Below are 19,245 nucleotides of genomic sequence, written 5' to 3'. Positions count from 1 at the left end.
ACACAGGGACCATTTGGACAGGCCTAAGCCGCCTGTTGTGCTGTAACTGGCTAAGGGACCGTGTTCTCCATTACAGCAGTGTGGCACAGCTTGAGGTGGGACGGCAGTTGCTTGTGGGCTCTTCACTGACTTCATCTGAAGTGTTTTGTCACATTCGCTCTGTTGCTGGTCTAATCTTATGCCAGTTCAGGGGCGGGGCAGGACCCTTCTTACCTACCGCATGCCCAGCTTCTCCAATTTGGCCTTTGCACAAACGATATGATAACACTGCAGTTATCGCTTAGCCAGGATAACTTTACAGCAGAGTTCCGCCTATATAACACCACCATAGGTCTTTTTCCAACATCTCTTCAAGTAGCAATTCTGTTTTGTCCAGCCAGCATAAATCAAGGATGGGGTTACAGCATGAATTCATATTCTTGATGTCCAGCCTTTGATCAAGCAAGCGATGCTCTTTCTTATGTCTTAATAGAAAATCTGTGCCAAGGAGAGATCATTCGTGAATTTATTCGGAAGCAACAAGGTTCCATATCGTGTGTCTCCATGGTCAAGGTACCTCGCGTGGAATGTCATGGCAGCTGTGGAAACCATCAGTGTTGCACTGCGCTCCGGAGCAAGCGGCGGAAATACGGCTTCCAGTGTGTGGATGGCTCCTCCTTCACAGAAGAGCTGGAGAGGCACGTGGAATGTGGCTGTGCGAAGTGTTTATAAACGGCTGGCCAGCCTCTTTGCCCCTTGGTATTAACTCAGATGTGCTTTCAAAAATGGGACTGACTTACTTTTAAGTGAAGAAGAGAATATTAAGTATATTGTAAAATAAGCAAAAAATAGAAGTTATTTTTATTATGAAAAGTGACTATTTTCATCTTTTATTATATAAAGTATCTGACCATTTGGGGTATATGTATCATATAGTGAGTTATTTTTACTATGGATTTTTTTACAGTTGTAAAAAAAGTAAAACTCCAAGCCTAAATACAGTGATTAAAAACAGAATATAGTCCATAATAAGCTTTGCACGATGGCCAGATGTGAAGGTAATTTGAAGGGTTTGCCACAGAAGAAGTGAAACAAGTCTTGAAAGGTTCTGGGTAGATGCACATCTAAGAACTATAGCTCTCAGCCATTTTTCATCTCAAGACATGCTCAGATAATATTCCTCTCAACTGATGATTAAACCGTTAGTTGCATTTCTCACTGCTGTGGATCTGCCAGAAAAGCATGTCACAACGCTGCCATAGCTTGGGCTTTATGCACAGATGTTATTATGCACATATTAATGCAATGGTAGTAGTAATATGTTTGTGTTCTATGTATGATTGATTTCATGGTATTGTGTTCATAATCTATTATGTTAAATTGGCTGTCTGACACGGTAGTTCTTGGAAATGGCATATTAGGGGAACGCTTTGCTTAGGAAGCTGTGTGCATTTTTAATGGATAGAACGAAAGCACTATGTAACTCTTAATGACAGAGGGGAAAATCCACTTACTTGGCACATCCATCCCTGCCTTTCCAGCATGTGGGCTACCACTCCCTCCTGCTGACCCTTTTTGGCTCCCGTTCTACATGTGCGGAGCATTACATGCATTTTCTCAAGCAAGGGAAGGACCAGAAGGCGTTCTCCTGTGGTCGAAAGCTCCTCACTTGACCCCTGCACCGGCAGCTGATTCACATGGCAGCATTTAGCATTTCTTACCTTGCAGATGGTCCCCACACGATGGCCAGCACTTTCTGGTGAGTGCTGACCGTGGCATGGGAAGTGTCCCTACAGCAGCTGTGGCTCATATGGTACGTCCCTCTACAGGTGACAGCCGCCACATGGCGCAGCCAATGACAGAGGGGCTCTTCCGTGCAGTTTCCACAAGAGTAGGCACAATGTATTCAGATTAGGGCTCTCACCCAAGGAAAGTTCCACCTTTTGACCACCGTAAATGCCTTTGATATTTTGTACAAACAAACCTGGCTCATTCTCTCAGGTCCCTTCTCTTTCATATGCTTTACTTGAATAGGTAGTGGTTGTAGTAGGATGGACTCCAGCTCTAAGGAGCCTTTGACGATGGAAAATTGGATGATCAGAAGTGCCAGAGAGAGGAGGGAGGGAGGGAGGAGGTGGCTCTCCACATTCCTATTTCGTCCTGAAACACCAGCAAACTCTCCCAGATGTGGGATCAAGGCCTTTACAGTAGGGGATAGCCATGCTTGTGGGGCACAAAGGATGAATATGTTTACCTTTTAAAAACAGCCATGAGTGTGAACCCCACTAATAGCCAGCAGTACAGCCTCTCCACAAAGGACAGATTTTGATCACGCTACGAGCATTCCTGTCCCCCCACCCCAGCCCTTTTCATGTTTCAGGAGTCTGAAAATACTTAAGTGACTTTATTCTAATTACAGTCTTCTGAAAGCCACGATAGTTTGTTCAGATTTCCTTATGGATTCTCAGGATGATTTCAGACAGAAGGGAGCTGACTGATACAATAGCTGCCTTTCAGAATAAATAGTAATACATGGAGCCTGCAATCAGTGTAACGTAAAACAATCACTGGTTACTTTGCCAAAACCTGATTGAAATAATACAGGGAAGAAAAGGGCCACTATGGAGGGTGGATTTGTTATTTTGAGCACAATGTGTGATGCAGAAGCAGCTGGAATTTATAATGTAGAAATGTACCACAATCTGTAATGACCAAAAGTTTGCAGAAGCAAATGCAACACCGGTCTCTGGTGTGAATGAGATTTTGGCACAAGCATATTTTTCCTAATGATTTATTATTTGCCAGGGCATCTGTTCCCCAAGAAGCTATTGCCTGTGTTGCACAGAACAGCAATCCAGCCAGAATAGGAAGGTCATCGAGCTGTAATGCTACTAAAGGCTCTGCACTGCCAAAAGGAATACAATAAAAGCTGAATTAAGGCCATGGCAGAGTAAAGTAGGTGCAATCTCCATATTGCCCTTTGTCTCCTTTTACTATAACATCTTACTAGACGAGGCAAGAAAGCCATTAATATTTTGTGAAGCACAAATGTTTCCAATCTGCCAGGCTGAGTAAGAGCTAGTCACAGCAGAGGACAATTAGCTATGTTCCATCAATACAAAAGCTGATTATATGATGACTTAGAAGAAAAGACACTTGGTTGTATTTTGTTTTACCATTAGGCAATTCACCCTGTGCTGTGTTTCAACTGATGAGATATGAAATTTGAACTATGGTTTGTTTCATTTTGTTTTGAAGTGCCAAAAAGTCTATGAAGTTAGTTATGAAATGTTAAGTAGATCTTTCTTAAACGGCCTAAGTGACAGTATGTTCCAGTTATTGTAAATGGAATGCAGTAGCACATTTAAAAAAAATTAATATAAAGAAAGATGCTAACCCTATAAAAATTGTACATTGGCAATGTGGATTGGTATGAATTTTGTGTATTTTACTACATTGTCCTATTGTGATGTAATAAATTTAAGTAATTGTTGGGTTACAGATAACCGTACCTTGTCCTGTGTCGCTGTGGAAGTTTTGCATCATTTGGGCACATTTCTGTTGGCTCCTCTCAACTGTGCTCATTCCAGACATGTTCGAAGCAGATGCCAGCCACCTGGGCTAAGAATCTATATTCTGTAGGGACATTTGGTGTCCCCAAAGGCTGACTGGCAGGATCAACTGACCTGATAACTTCAGGTAATGTGCCAGTTTCAAATCACATGCACGTGAATCGTAACCGGAAAAAAATGAGCTATATAAATAGGTGGAGAAAAAGTCCAACTACGAAACTAGATGGTACATAGAGCTGTGATGAAGTCCTTCACAACAGGATTGAGGATAAACATTATATTTGGTGGAGTTAACCTTTGACATTTGCCTTAGGACACCCAGAGCCTTCCTTCCAAAATGGGTGAGTTTCAATTCTGTGTTTTTCTAGCTTTCTAGAAACATCAAGAAGCTGAAACTTCCTTACTTCAGAAGACGACATTCAGTAAAAGGTAAGCACTGAACTATGATTTGACATGCTATGCCTTTATCTGCAGGGTGGGTGGGTGGGTGGGTGGGTGTGTGTGTGTGTGTGTGTGTGTGTGTGTTTTAAGTGGATGGCCCACCAATTGGTATCAACTTGCCATCTTAGTTTGTGTATGTGGGGGCGGGGGGGTAAATGTGGCTGGCTGGCTTGAACTGGGGAGTAATCAGCCTTTCTATGATTCAGATTAAGGTGCCTGCATCAGAACATGGAAAATATGAGCAAAAGTTGGAAGTAATGAGAATATTTTGCTCAAATGAGAGATGGTTTTGCTTAGAGAAGGCTAAGCCATAATATGATAACACCAGAGATGTTTGAGCAAAAGCTGGACAGCCATCTGCCTAGGGTTCTCTAGTTCTGGATTTCCTTTATCTAGCAAGACTTTGGAATAGAAGGCCTACACGGCCCCTTCCAACTCTATAATTCTATAAATTGCAAACACATATTTAAATAATGCACTATTTTATGGACCTTTCTAGTGTTGTAATGTTTTCTTTCATGCAATCCTAGAAAAGTTTTGATATTTTCCATGACCTTACAGTGGACGTTAAGTTGATCTTCTTCATTTATTGAAACATTTAGTGTTTTTATTTATGTGATAGCATTCTGGATATTTTGGGATGCTGCTACTGGTATGTAAATACAATTGCAACCTGATCTCCTGCACACTATCTAGGGGAAAGAAGTCCTACTACTTCCAATTGAAATTACTCTCAAAGAAATGCACATAGGTAAACTATGTCTGAGGAAACAAAGCCTTTTTATTTTGCCACTACACAGTAAAGCTCAACAGTATTACCTTTTGAGTTATCACATAAACATGATTAAAAGTAAGGACAACTCGTCATCATGGAGCCAACCCATTTTCATAATGGCAAGATATAGCAGATAATCTACTGGAAAACTTAATTCCAAAATAAGAAATAGCCTTGGAAATACTGTGTCTTGTGCCCTTTGGTCCTAGAAGGAAAATATTGTAAGGGTCTGTAACAGATCATACCATTTTGGGTGCCATCCAGGTGGGCACCTGCAACCCTCCGAAGTTGGAGGATCCTAGGCATCCTATGCAATGTGCAGTGCCTCAGAGCTGGAGGGAAGGCGGCTGAGGCCGTGCAAGGATGCGCTGCAGTGGCCTGCGCCCCCCCACCCCCCACGTCCTTCCCTGGCAACTAAAAGCCTGTCCAGAAGTCCCTCTTCTGAGACAGTGCTGGCCAGTTGTTTCTGCACTGGCTGCAAAGGAGAATCCAAACACATGTTCCAACATTGTAGTTGGAATCGAAGCAATTCTATAGCCATCTAGATAGTGTCTAGCAGTCATGTGTCATAGATTTTGTTACTAACACAACAAAACTATCAGATAACTTAATGAAAACAAGGCTGGCATCAAACAGTTCCAAGAACTGCCTCATGCAAATTCTGCTTGTTTGAGTTTTTTCCTCCCTAACCAAAACCACATGTAATATTCTGATTATGTTTTCTCATACAGATGTTCATTTTTCACTGAAATAAACAGAGTGTAATATTAATGAATGGTCAAAGTTTCAAGGAAGTGACAGGTGCTTTGTTTATTTCACAGAAAAGAGATGGCTCATTTTCACCCACGTCTGTTGCTCTTGTTGAAAATTGTTCTGCTCATCCATTGTTTTCCAACAGCTAATAACTGGCAAGCAGTTTGTTTTTTATGTTAATTTTGAATACAGCTAATTTTTATCAAAATGTGTAAATGGAATTGCAACATACTAAAAATTCTCGCAGGCATTCTGTGTATTACAAGCCGAGCTAATACAGTTTGCAGCCAAACTCAGCAACAACACACTAATTAAATATTTAATCAGAACAACAGAAACAAACCAATTACTTTTATGGAAGGGAAAAGATCTGGAACACTTCATTTTACCCCTAAAGCATGCCATGTCAGCCTATGAATTATTTAAGCACAAGTGCGGATGTGGCTAACAGCACATTCCTATGAATGTCCCGTGGACTTCTGTGTATTTTACTTTCTGGTGTATTTGGGACTATGGCAAGTAATTTAGGATTAAGTGGCTTTGCTTGCTACACGGAAAAATAGGGTAAAATCCACACTGGTGACATTTACTTAGATTTCTATTACACCTTCTCTATCCTAAAAATTTACAATAACTTGGTATTCAGCTTACTTCTCAATGATCATCTTTCTACATATTTACAAATAGGCACCTAATGATGTGTAAAGAATTGTCTTTCCCAAACTCATGGACTGTGTGACATATTCCTGTGAACAGCATGGGTGAAACGATGCTTACCAACATTACTGTAAGAGGGCTGAATTTTTTGCTGACATACTTGCAAAGAATCGACATTGGGAAGCAATGTCTCTAAATGTGACTATAGTGAGATGTTACTTTCTTGGTTCTGCTCCATCCATGGCATGGGTTACATGCATGCCAGGTTTTCCTCTTCCTGTGCCAGCTTTTCTTATTATTTCCTGAATCAGGTCAAGAATGGAGTGAATTCTAAGACTCGGCATTAGCTAACACGAAAGCATGAGATCTGGCTCATATACAAGTCTAGTTTGCGAGGGAGAATTCCATGAAAGTGATTTCTCCCTTTAGCAGAAAATGTGTGTGGAAAGCATTTTAATCAAAATCATGCCTCCATGAGATCAAAAACCATTTACAACAAATCTGGCATGTTCAGCAAGGTTTGCTCTGCTAGTTAAGAGGAGACACATACTAATATCTTATTGGGAGGAAATGGAACTCCATTCTGTGTTTAAGTTTACTCAAGTAAGTAGGTTTACTAAAGCCTGCATGCTAGCAGCTGCAAGGGAGAGAACGGAAGCTCACAGAGTATCACTTGAAAACCACAAATGCCTCTGCTCCACTCCCAAAGAGATGAACTTTAGTTCCTCAGAGAGAAATAGAAACCTACCCAATTATTTTGTATGTAAATGACAACTATCACAGATACTCCAATTAACACACAATTCTCTTATCTCCTTGCTTTGATGCTGATTTACAACAGGCATGGACCCCATCTTGTTTCAAATAAAATGTGAGATCTAGCCAATGCAGACTAAATCATGGGTTATCACAGATAGGTGTGATTTACCACATCCTTCTCAACACATACACATGATCTACTTCACCAACATATTTAGTCGATTAAAAATATATTCAAGGTCTGAATATTTCCTGCTTCTACACTATGTAGGAATGGGCAGCTCCACAGTTCTTACGAGTGGCATAATAAGCAGTTCTTATTGATCATTCAGGAAAACTAAAGACCGAATGCCAACAGATTGAGAAGCTGTTCAGTCTTAATTTTCATATGTATATGTCTATGGGGTAGTATAGACATGAAATTAAATAAATATCTTCCCCTAATAACATTATTTCTTACAGCTTTTCCATGGTTCAGAATGAATATTTGGGGAATGCTTGTGGTACCTGCATATTTTCAGCTTGTAGATACTGCAACAGGAAGAAAGCAGCAAGAAATTAAAAGCCAGAGTATTCACAATTATTTAATTCTGACCCCAGTTCAAGGTGCTGGTGCAAAGCCCAAACTGCTTGGACCCAAATACTTCAGTGTGTATCCCTCCCTTTATCAGAGATGGGAAACATGCTCTTTCCAGCTGCACTGCAATACCAGTCACTACCCACCATTGACTGACTGGAGCTGATGGAATTCACACTCCAACATCTGGGGCCATGTATTCTGTTCCTGTGTTCCCATGTCTGAAGCTCCAGAGGATCCTTTCCAGGTTTCTTTCCAAAATCTCAAGGTTCCTTTGATACTGTAGTAACGAGACAGAGGACCTTCTATGTAATGGTACCATTTCTTTACAATGCCCTTCTCACTGAATCTTGACTGGTGGCAATTCTCTTTTTTTTCAGCACCAATTTTGTTTAGAAACCAAACTTACTTGTTTATCCAAATGGTTTAAACTATGTTTTTAGTTTGAACACAGCCTGCTGTGCTTTTTTTACAGCACCAATCATTTTAATCATAATGCTTATGTTTTTATTACATAAGCTTTGTGACATATAGTTATATTTTTTTCTGTTTACAACTCTGTTATCTTGGATCAAAGATTGGTTTGAATGAAAATTGATAAATATATAAATATAGCCAAGAAATCCCTGTCCATCTTAAACTCAGGAATCTGATACAGTGGTACCTTGGCTCACAAACTTAATCCATTCCACAACTCTGGTTGTGACCCAAATTGGTCGTGAGCCAAGTCAAATTTCCCCATAAGTTTCAATGTAAATAAGGTTAATTCTTCTGTAAAAAAAATTCTTCTATTTTTTTAAATCAGAAAAATTTGAAGCAAAGTGACAAAGAACAACATAGTAACAAAGTACAGTACATTAGAGAACACTAACCCAGGTGGCAGGGAGGTTATTGTTTTGAAGGAGAGTCCCCCTCCATAAGGACATTGGGAAGATCTCTTTCAGGGGTTTCCTCTCTTCTTTGTCTCTTAGCTGCAGGGTCGGTTTTGGTGAAAAATCTATGTCACTTGTTTTTTCCTGCGCTACATAACCCTCCAGAGATAAGAGACCATGTTTTCGTTCATCAGATTCAACACTGTTTGTTACAGTTATGATGGGGTGGTGCTTCTCAAAGAAATCCTGGCACTCATTCCATTTTTTCATAATGGATTGTATCACATCACTGCTCACCTCCTCCCTGTCTTCCTCTTCCTTGGTGGAATCCTCCTCAGCAAGTGCTTCCTGCTGCTCACTCTGGAGTTCAGCAAGTTCTTCTGTCGTCAGTTCCTCTAGGTCTTCCCTGCACAAACGCAACTGCGACCATGGCCATCTCCCCACTCGGGTGCGGGGGTGGCCGTGATCGTGCTGGTCGGGTGGGAAGATGGCTGAGATTGCGCCCGTCTTTCCTGCAGGAGCCTGTCCATGATCGCACACATCTTCCCTGCACGAACGCAACTGCGATCGTGGCCATCTCCCCACTTGGGGGGGTGGAAAGAAGGCTGCGATCTTGGTTGCCACCCAATGCAGAGTTCACAACCCAAGTCAAAATTTTCATGAAATTTTTGGTCGTGACACAATTTGGTTGTGAACCAAAGCGTTCATGAGCCAAGGCACCACTGTACCGTTTTGTTGAAAGGGAAATTTTGCACATTACCTAATTCCCAATGCCTAAGTTGCCTGCTTTTATTCAACTGGGAAAAATAAATCAAGAATTCTGATCCAGGATTGATTGTATCTGCCCTTTTCCTCTGCCCTTTTTGCCAGACCTATATCATCAGCTGAACAGGACTGAACATTTGAGGGGGCTCAAAAGACCTTTGTGTTACGTCATAAGGTAGTTCATAGATCTAATCTATAGCCACAAAGCCAGCTTGCCGCATATGCATTGTAATTAGACATACGTATGGTGGGCAGGCACAAGAAGGAAGGCCTTTTTCTTTCATGACTGTTCAGCCATCTCCCTGGAAGATCCATCTGGTTCTTTCTTTGCTTGTCATATGCAACTAAGATCTGATTAATGGATTTAAGTTTTGTTTTGTGACCTGCCCCAGGCAGTGTTTGCTAATGGATGGTAGAAACATTCAAAAGTAAATAATCAGGCTTTTGATTTATGGCTTTTGTTGCACTTACAAGATTTATTTGTTTGTTTTGATTTACATATACCTCACCATTCCCATACGTTCTGGGTGGCTGACAAAAGATTAAAACCAACAAGAGTTAAAATCTTCACTAAGAACAAGCATATTACATAAAACTGGTCTGGAATCTAATCTAGGAAGACCTGGGAGAAGAGTTATGTCTTTAACTCCCTCTTAAAGGTAGCAATCTGGAAGATCCAACATATCTCTTCCCACAAGCTATTCCATAGTTTAGGGGCAGCCACTGAGAAAGTTTATGATCTACTCATAAGTGCTGCTATCTAGAGTTTTTCTTTCTTTCTTTCTTTCTTTCTTTCTTTCTTTCTTTCTTTCTTTCTTTCTTTCGTTCTTTGCCTGTTAGGGCTGAGCCAAATTCCCTCCATTCTGCATTTCCCCCATTTGCGGTAGGTGAAACAGGAATGATTTTGGTGATTTCTCAGGCTAGAAACAGAACGGAAGGGTAGGAACAGTGATGCCATAGTGATTTCCTTTGCAGACATCAGTTGGTGGACATCTGTATTTCCTGCAGTCCTCCTTCAGTTGATACCACATGATGCAGCATCATTCCAGGGGGAATTTGGAAGGGTGCCTGGAGGGAGAGAATTGTGGCTACCTCTGGTGGCCACTGGGTGGACTGTGGCTGCTTCAGGGAAAGTAGTGGGTAAACAGAATGGAAGGGCTAGAACTATTGCATCCTCGCAGCCCCACAAATCACACATCTTGAAAATAGAGGGCAAGTATTCTATACAACTCATGTGTCCAAAGCAGAGCAGCTCTGCTGCCTGCATAGATCTCACCCCTTAACTAGTTGTGACTGGTTCTTTTTGGACCTTAGGGAGGAACTTAGCAACTGGACTCATTTATGGATAGCCGCACTTCAGCCTAACAGTTTTCAAGTAAAAGGAGCTAAATGAAGGATAACACAAGCAGTCACACTGCTACTGCTAGGAGAGAAGTCCTACGCAAGGGGAGGTCTAATCTATCTCAGGCACAAGTCATGCAATTCAAGTATAACAGTTGCTGTTTATTTTCAAGATATATGACTCGGGGGCTTTGGGGCAATGAAACAGTTCTCTGCCTTCCAAGTAAAAACAGCATATATTTTCCCCATATACTGCCTGCTACATGCCTACGTTTAGGAGTGGATGCATGAATTTGAGCTATATAGCATTGGAGCTGTAGGTCCAATGCTAACGTGCCCTTCAACTCCACTCTTGTGTAATCTTTATTGCCAGTGAAGGAAGATGCTATCATGCAGGAATATACAAATGGAAGATTTCTGGAATTTCCTTCTAATCAATCCTTTCCAAGTCAGTATAAGGAATCAGTGCAAATTTAATAAGCTTCCTCAGTACTATCTGACCAATGCAGAGTGTAGAGGGTGCAGGCTCTTCTCACTCACCAGAGAAATTGGCATCCTTAACAAGTTTTTAGAGCCAAATAAGTAAGACCCGAAAATTCTACAACAGTTAACTAAAGGTGAGTTGCTTCACAGAGCAATATTGCTGAAAGTGCAATATGAGACTCAGCCCAAAAGTGTTTTACACTTTTGTTCCAGGCAATTGGTATTGGTATTGCAGTTAGTATTAGAGGGCTGTTTATGCTAGAGAAGACCAGGGAGAGTGAAAGTTTGCTCAGGGCACAGGGTGTGGTTGAAGGAGATGTGGTACAGCTAATACCACTGGTATTACAAAAGCTAGGCCTGTATCGGATGAGAGGGAGATCATCTGGAAGCTTGGTATACGTCCTTGAGTTGCACCATGGAAGGTTCATTGGCTGTAAAAAGTAGTAAAATCAATGTAAGGAAAAATCAAGGGGAAAGAGCGACTGTATGCAGCAAGCCAGCCAGCAGATGGAGTGCAGAGATCACGTTGTGCTCCGACAGTCGTCATGATTCTCCAACCCAAACACCCGCTTTTTCCAGCAAAGACGTGCCTCATTCTAGCTACTCGTGTCATGCTTGCATCCCTCATTGCCTGCATCGTCTCAAGTCACTGGGGAGCTGCTTCTGCGAGGCTGTGGGTTTGGATCGGCCTCGGTCAGAATCACTCATCAGCGTGGAAGGCTTCCTTGGGGGCAAGTTGGAGGTTGTGTGTGTATCTCGATTTGTGAAAAACACAGCAGAAACCATGTGCGTTGCTAATTTAAGTGACCTTCCCTTCTCTGAGAATAAGCACTGATCTCTGCCCCCAAAATCTAAGCCTGTTAACAAATATCTGGAAACCTTTTCTAAGAAATCCCAAGCTGCTGTTTTTACCACAGTTCACTTTCTGGCAACAGGAACCTCTCTCAGTCCAAATCGTTTTGGAACAATAAGTACCACAGGATTTCAGAATTACAGCCCTCATTCTAAAGATGATTACAGCTCTTTCTAGTGATGCAAATCACACATATGGCAATCATATGCTGCGAGAAAGCATACTGGCCCCATCCAGACAGCATCTCCGTATCTGCACACAGGACGCATCTTCAGCAGGGACGCTGCACCCAGAGGCTGAGATCCTCAAGGTTCAACATCAGAGACCCTTTCCATATATAACACTATGTAAGTATCCTCTTGGCCACGGGGCATGAGACCAGCTGGGAGGAGACCCTTCTGAAGTCCCTCTCTGTCCCTCTGCCATTCCCCCAGTAGTCACACTCCATCACCACATTCCTGTCTTCTTTTTCTGAACCACTAATCGCCTAGCTTTCTGGCTTCTGTGCAGTTTTCCCCCTTTCTTAAAGGTTAAAATGCCTGAATTTTAGTTACCAGCAATCAGAGCTTGCAAATAACAATATATTGGAAGTTGTCTGTATTCAGGAGGCCAACCCTCTTTGCTGTCGGTCCATCCTCCACCAGAAGGCAACCCCAAGAGCTTCCTCAACTTGGACTTCACCTGAAAAGAGGGTCACACTACCACTGATCCGCATCATCACCCCACTGCTTCACGCCCCAGTTCCCCACCAGTTCATTCATTCCAACATCCATCCATTCATCCATCCATCCATCCATTCATTCTTGCCAGCTCTTTCGATAGCCTATTTTAGGTCAAGGTGAGTAGGAGCAAAGATTCACAGCCGGAGTCAAAGACTTAGTCTAGATAAATTCCAATGGTAATTGCAATTAATTTTAAGAGCATTTGTTAATTTGGAGACTTTCTTAAACATCATAATGACAGGAAGTATAAATATGAGGAATAAACGTGTGATCTGACCAGCACCTGACTTTTCCATTGCTGAAAATGGGCTGCATTGTCTACCAAATTAAGCATGACTTCTAATACACAGCATGTTCCTTTTTAATTAATCAAAAGTAAGCTGAGACTGGGACTCTAGCATGGAGTGTGAAAGAGTTGGCACACGTTCTCCCTTGCTCTGGTGCTGTTCTGGATTGAAGGCCTGTTCCTGCAACAGGAAGGGGGGATCCCATTTGCTTTAACAAAAACTTCTTTCCAGTGCAAATGGCTGATGTGAGGCCACCTGATTTAAGCACAGCCGGAAGGGGACTCTTAAAGCCTTTTACTTCCACACATCAGAATCCCTATCTCTTTTGAATCTCCCACGCTTACTTTCAAAAGCAAAAAGAGAGCAGACCTAGCTGCATACTAGATAGTAAAGATAATGTGTAGCTTGCCTCTAAGTCTGTTGGGCAACAGCAATGCAGCTACTCTTCTTCTGAATTCTAGGAAAAGCACTAATCCCCACCAGGACGCTTGCCAATTCAAACAATGCCATGCTGCCAAAGGAAGTGAGAAAAATGAGGTAAACAATACAACATGCTTGGCAACTTTTGCTCCGGGACACATGGCTAATGTTACATACTACTCTTTGTAGTAGGCTCCAGCTTGGACAGTGGACGTAGCAGTAATTTTAATGTTAGGTAACACAGACATGACTAACTACTTTGGCCTTGGCTTCTTAGCAACCAAACCACAGAGCTATCTGTCGCTAACACTAATGCAGGAGGGGGGCTTCTCCAAGGCAACTCTCGGCTTGTTGAATACCCTCATCCATTTGGGCCCACTGCAGGGCTGGCCCAAGACCGTCTTTGCTTGAGCCTAAGCAACACATGGACCCCCGCCCTGTTAAGGAGAATAACACACTAGCCTAGCTCAGCTATTTTGGCACCTGAAGCAGAAACGTGCACAAGCAACTTTCCTTCTCGCAAGTAAAACTGCAACCACAACAATAACAGCAAACAATTAACAATGAGACGCCATTTTGTGACAGCCCAGTCAAGTTGCCTGTGCAGGGAGCCAGCTCACTTGCCTGAGGATGGGAGAGAAGGTGCCTTTTGGCGGGGGGTGGGGGGTACAAATACGGCAGGCAGGGCTCCCATTTCTATGTCCTTTGCCCTGTTCTCTATGTCCCGTTAGAGGCAACATTGGTGGGTTAGATCGCACTTGAGGAATATATACCTATGGGAAGAGAGAGAGAAAAAATTGAAGAAGGTGCGGGAGAAACAGAGAGAGAGACATCTGGTGCATTCCGTGCTTCCAGCCCTTGATCTGCTGAAGCATTCAGGAAGTAAAAGTGTTCTGGGTAGGGGTGGTGATCCCAGCTCTGGGTGCAAGGCCGCAGAGGCAACTGGTATTGGACCGAGCCAGTCTCTTCAGCGACTCCTGGGAATGGCTGGCAAGGCATCCTGAAGCCCCCCTGCATCCTCAGGGAGCACGGTTACCAGTCTTGCTCGGGCCACTGCATGCAGCCGGGCAGTTCAAGCAACCTTAGCAGCACCCATTACATGGCACACTGCCTCCTGAGCCTCCCCACTTTCATCCCTGAAGCGCTCCGCCTGGGCTGTAGTGAGAACAGGATGAACCACTTACGAGGGATTGAGGCAAAAAGTGCAGAATGGAAGGAAAAAGGGTTTCAGAGCACAAAGCAAGAGGCAGTTTAAAGCAGCAGGCAGAACAGAGAAACCCAGTGAAGGGACAGTCCTGCATTCAGCTGCCTGCCTGGTTCTCTGAAGTCCCGTGATGTCCAGGGGGCGATGCTTCGGCTGCCTGTGTCAGCCCCTCCCTCTCCTTCTGGGAGACTGACGCTCTAATGCCTGTAGAGAAGAAAAGACCCTGCATTTGTGTCTGCACATCGCCCCCCCCACCACCCCCGTGGAGATTCCCCAAAGGAAGAGCACATTTTAGTCTGTCTGATGCTCTGCACAATGCTTATCAGCCCAGAAATGGGTTCTCACAGCTTCCTCTTGTTTGACACCTGGGCAAGTTACCTGTCAATGGGTTTGCTAAGTGGAGCCCCTGGGCCTTGAGATACTTCAGCCAGGCATTTGGTAGCAATGCCAGCATCTAGTATATGTAGCAAGTCGTTTCTTTTCTGCTTTTTCTAGCAGAGAGCAGCAACCGATTGTAAAATGGAGGATTCTTCCTCTTAGAGCTGAGTCGGGTGGAGTTAGGATGGTCAGGCTGAGTGGACTACTCTGGGCTGACCATAACAAAAGGAAAGCACTGAATTCCTTTCTGCAAGGGAAAATGACATTGCTCCCATGGTGGCAGAGGCTGAGAAAACCCTCCGCTGCTTCTAGGGAACTGCTGCAATGCAGAGGTAAAGAGCAGAAGCTCTGATCCCCGAAGCCCTTAGAACCCACTGCCTTGCGTTCCTCAGACTGTTTATCTCCCTAAGGCAGTGTCGATTCCTCTCACTGGCAATGGCTCCCAGGGTTTCGGGCAGAGGACTGTTCACATCTGCTGCCACCAGATCCTTTTAACAAGAGCTGCCATGAATTCAACCTGGGACCTTCGATATGCAAAGGATGCACCTTACCTCTGAGCTCAGTTTCCCCCTCGAAGATGAACATCTCTGCCCAGGTCATAAGGGTTACTGACATCATGTATGCCTTGAGGGCTTGGACTAGTTTCATCCTTTTACAGGGTCTAGTCCTGTATTTCAATGCAGGATGGAGACTCTCGTGGACCTGAGAGCTCTTATACTGGGATGGCAGGTAAGAATATTATGATAATGTGGCCTCCCTAGGTAAGGATCCCCTTTGGTGAGATGGTGGTAGAAGATTCTAACTCTCATTGGGTTACTAGTGCAACAGTATTTTCTGAAGATACGAGGTTTGTTCCCTGGGGCAGGAATGGCCTTAAGCTGAGGAACTCTTGTGTCCAGAGTATCTTTCATGTATGCTTCACCTTGTGCTGCCCACACACCACAATCATGTCAGATGTGGATCTGCCAGTTGAGCAACTATCTCTCTTACCCAGCCTCCTGCTTCCTGCAAGAGGTCTCCGGAAAGCAATGAAAGCTGACCCCTCATGTTGCCTTATAGCAACTGGTATTCAGCATCTTACCCTGGAGGTTCTAAATAGCATTACCTCATGTAACCATGGATAGAGCCATATCTTCTCATAAATGTGTCTGATCCCATCTTAAAGTGTCCTGAACTAGTATTCATCACCATATTTTATGGTCCCTGGATCCCATGGATGATCTCGATAGGTTAGAATGCTGGGCAGAGAAAATAGAATGAAATTCAGTAGGGACAAATGCCAAGTCCTCCACTTAGGAACAAGAAACCAGATGCACTGTGACAAGATGGGGAACACTTGGCTCAACCATGTTGAAAATTAGAAGGGTTGTTGTAGATCATAAGCTAAGTATGAGCCTACAATGTGATGCATCTGCAAAAAGGGCAAATGCTATTTTGGGCTGCATTAACAGAAGCATCACTTCCAAAACACATGAAGTACTAATTCTACTCAGCATTAGTCAAACCTCACCTGGAGTATTGTATCCAGTTCTGGGCAACTAAGTTTTAAAAGATGCAGAAAAGCTGGAAAAGGTACAGAGGAGGGCAGGAAGGATGATTCAGGGACTGGAGGCAAAACCCTATGAAGAAAGATTGAGAGAACTGACCACGTTCAGCCTCAGGAAGAGAAAACTGAGGGGAGATGTGGTAGCACTCTATAAGAACCTCTAAGGCTGCCACAAAAAGGAAGGACAGGGTCTCTTCTAGTTCATTCCAGAGTGCAGGACATGGAATAATGGACTCAGGTTAAAAGAAACCAGATTTTGACTATATAGCAGGAGGAACTTCCTGACTGTCAGAGCAGTACCTCAATGGAACCCATTACCTGGGGAAACTGTAGGATCTCCCTCATTGGGTGCATTCAAAAACCATCTGAACAGTCATCCGAATGGGATGGTATAACTTAGCGTCCTGCAACAGCAGGGGCTTGGACCTGATGGCCTTCTGGCCCCTTCCAACTTTACTATTCTATTATTCTGTAAGTGTTGAGTGAAGAAGTACTTGGTTGCTCTGTCCTAAAAAAAGCCAGTGTAAGATGCTGTGCCCCTGGGGATAGAAGGACCCATTCTTGCCTTCTCCCACTCTGCTTTTGTCTTTTCGCCATTCCTGTTGTCATCTCATTCATCAATGCATGTAAAGTTCATGTTGAAAGATTGTTTTTGATCCTTCATAAAGATTTGCCACTTTGGGCAGTGGTACAGGGAATCTCTGGGGCCACTTTGCCCAGGATGCTAAATGTGAAAGGAGGACACGTTCCTCATAACTAAGCAGGGGCTCCAAAGGGTAGATGGCACAGCAGTAAGCAAGAAGTGTGGCAGGTGGGCATGAAAATATTGGGGCAACAGTCAGCCCTATATCAATGTGGGGCACAGCCCTGGTCCTGGCACCTGGAGCAAGTGTCCCACGTTGCCCCATAAGCAAGCTCAACCTGTCCTCTTGCGTTTTGCTCTTCCCGTCTTCTGAAGGAATGGAGCCATTTCCTCTTGGTTGGCGGATTATTTACTGCACTGCTGGATTGTTCCCTGGCCTTTGTCATCTTCTGACTTTATTTTTTAAGCAACACCAGTAGTTTTATTATGTTGCATCATTTTTTGGTGGGTTACTGTTATCATTCTTTGCAAGCCTCCTCAAGCTTCGTATAGCTGGAAGGTAGGATAGAAATCGGCTTCTGCATACAAAGAAATCACAGTCTCATCAATGATGGTCTCATAGCTCCCCCCTTCTCTGCTTAAGTGACTGGGTGCAACACTCAGCCTCCTAAAGTCACAGTGAGATCGGGGACGCCCGGACTGTGTCATGATTTGAGGGAGCCTTCATATTTCGCAAGTGTCTCTGCTTCCTTAATCTTCCCTGAAAGTCAGAGCAATCACCTGTATTACACTATCCTGTGTGAGCGAGCATGCACCCATGTCTTAATGTCCTGCTATGACCATGAATGAGAAAGCAGAGTTGATGGGTTAGAACCACAAGCCTAAAATAAGGCTCCCCGTGGAGACCACAGCCCTTTCATCTGCCCTGGGGCTCTTGCATGAAGAGAATCCATTTTTATTTTTATTTTTTTTCCTCCTGAAGCTGAGCTAGCAGCCGCGCTGCCAAGAGCTCCAGCTGAAGAGCAAAAGGTCTTCAAACTGTAACTTGCAGAAAAGCCATGTCTTCGCTCGGTTCATTTTGGAACCTTGCCAAGGCTTAACTGGAACTGAACCTATGGAATGTCTTCGCCAGGCAATCTGCATTTGCGCACCTCTTATCGTGGCTTTGTTATGGGAAGCTCCTTGTAACCACAGCAATAGGCTAGATTTTACTTTCATTTGAAGTGTTATCTTGCAGTAAATGTGCTGGCTGTGAAAACTAGGGGAACTTCAAGACTTCAGTTTGATCACTTTGTTCTAAGTCAGACTTCCTGCCTTCAAGAAATTTCCCATGAAAACCAGCACACTGTTGAATCTCTCTCCAGCCCTGACCTTAGAACCCTCCAATGAAATGTTCCATTGTAAGCGTACTTTAAAAAATAGTTACTTTCTCCACTTGCCTCATTTACAGTCAGTGCAAAGCTATGCGTGTTTGCTCAGCAGTGAGTCCCACTGAGGTGGGTGTGCATGTTACACAGGAGCAAGCCCAATTCAATTAGGTGGAGTCTTACCTTTGAGTGTTGCACTGTCTCTGGGTTTTCCCTTTACTGTCAGCATTTTGTTAGTGTCTAGAATTTCAGAGTGCTTAGAAAATGGCCTGAAGAACAACATGGCAAGAGGGAGGGGATACCAAGCAGGTAGAATAGAAGGGGAAGGAGCAACTCTTGCAGATTTAGGGAAGGGGTGGGCAGCTTGTGGCTAGGTAGAGATTTTAGCGGAGAACTCCCTTTAGCCCCAGGGAGTGTTGGCGGTGATGAGGGATCACTTAAGCACTTGGATATTGCCACCTGGAAGCTTCAGGGTCGGGTGAAGTTGTTCTGGTAATCCACTTATTCTGAAGAAAGGTGCATTCATTAAAGCTGGGAAATTAGCTGTTGAGGGAGAGACTGCAATGGAGAAGCTGCTGTAGACCAGGTGAAACTGGTTAAAGCTGAAGGAGGAAAGCCAAGAGAGGGAGGCTCTTTCCTAATAGCTTGGCAGAAGTATCAAATAAAGGGCCGGTGTTTGCTGTGAATAAGAGTTTAGAGGGCAAGCTCTGAAGAGATTTTAAAGAGCAGGCTATGGAGTTAGGAGGTAAGGGTTGTCACGTTTTTACTGTCTGTCATTGACATGGACTGCTTGGCATTTATGCACCACACATCCTCAGCTAGTGATGCCTATGCAATTTGCTCTTGCCTTATTTAGTAATACTAATTCAGTAATATTTCACAGTATTTTTGTGCTGAGTTGTCCTTACAAG

The 19,245-nt window shown here is 43.5% G+C and overlaps 1 protein-coding gene across 1 annotated transcript in view; it reads left to right on the top strand.

Annotated features, from left to right (window-relative positions):
* Window positions 1-2,988, top strand: part of SLIT3 (slit guidance ligand 3) — a 524,682-nt gene extending 521,694 nt beyond the window's left edge. The window contains exon 36 of the mRNA XM_044453633.1: window positions 473-2,988. Within this exon, the coding sequence (XP_044309568.1) occupies window positions 473-711 (239 nt within the window). The 3' untranslated portion in view covers window positions 712-2,988. The remainder of the gene's footprint in view (window positions 1-472) is intronic.
* The last annotated feature ends 16,257 nt before the right edge of the window (window positions 2,989-19,245 follow it).

This window comes from Varanus komodoensis, unplaced genomic scaffold (assembly GCF_004798865.1).
Source record: "Varanus komodoensis strain SLA01 unplaced genomic scaffold, ASM479886v1 scaffold7_1, whole genome shotgun sequence".
NCBI classification, from domain to species: domain Eukaryota; kingdom Metazoa; phylum Chordata; class Lepidosauria; order Squamata; family Varanidae; genus Varanus; species Varanus komodoensis.
Note: the sequence above shows the minus strand (reverse complement) of the source record. Positions and strands in the feature narration are given on the sequence as shown.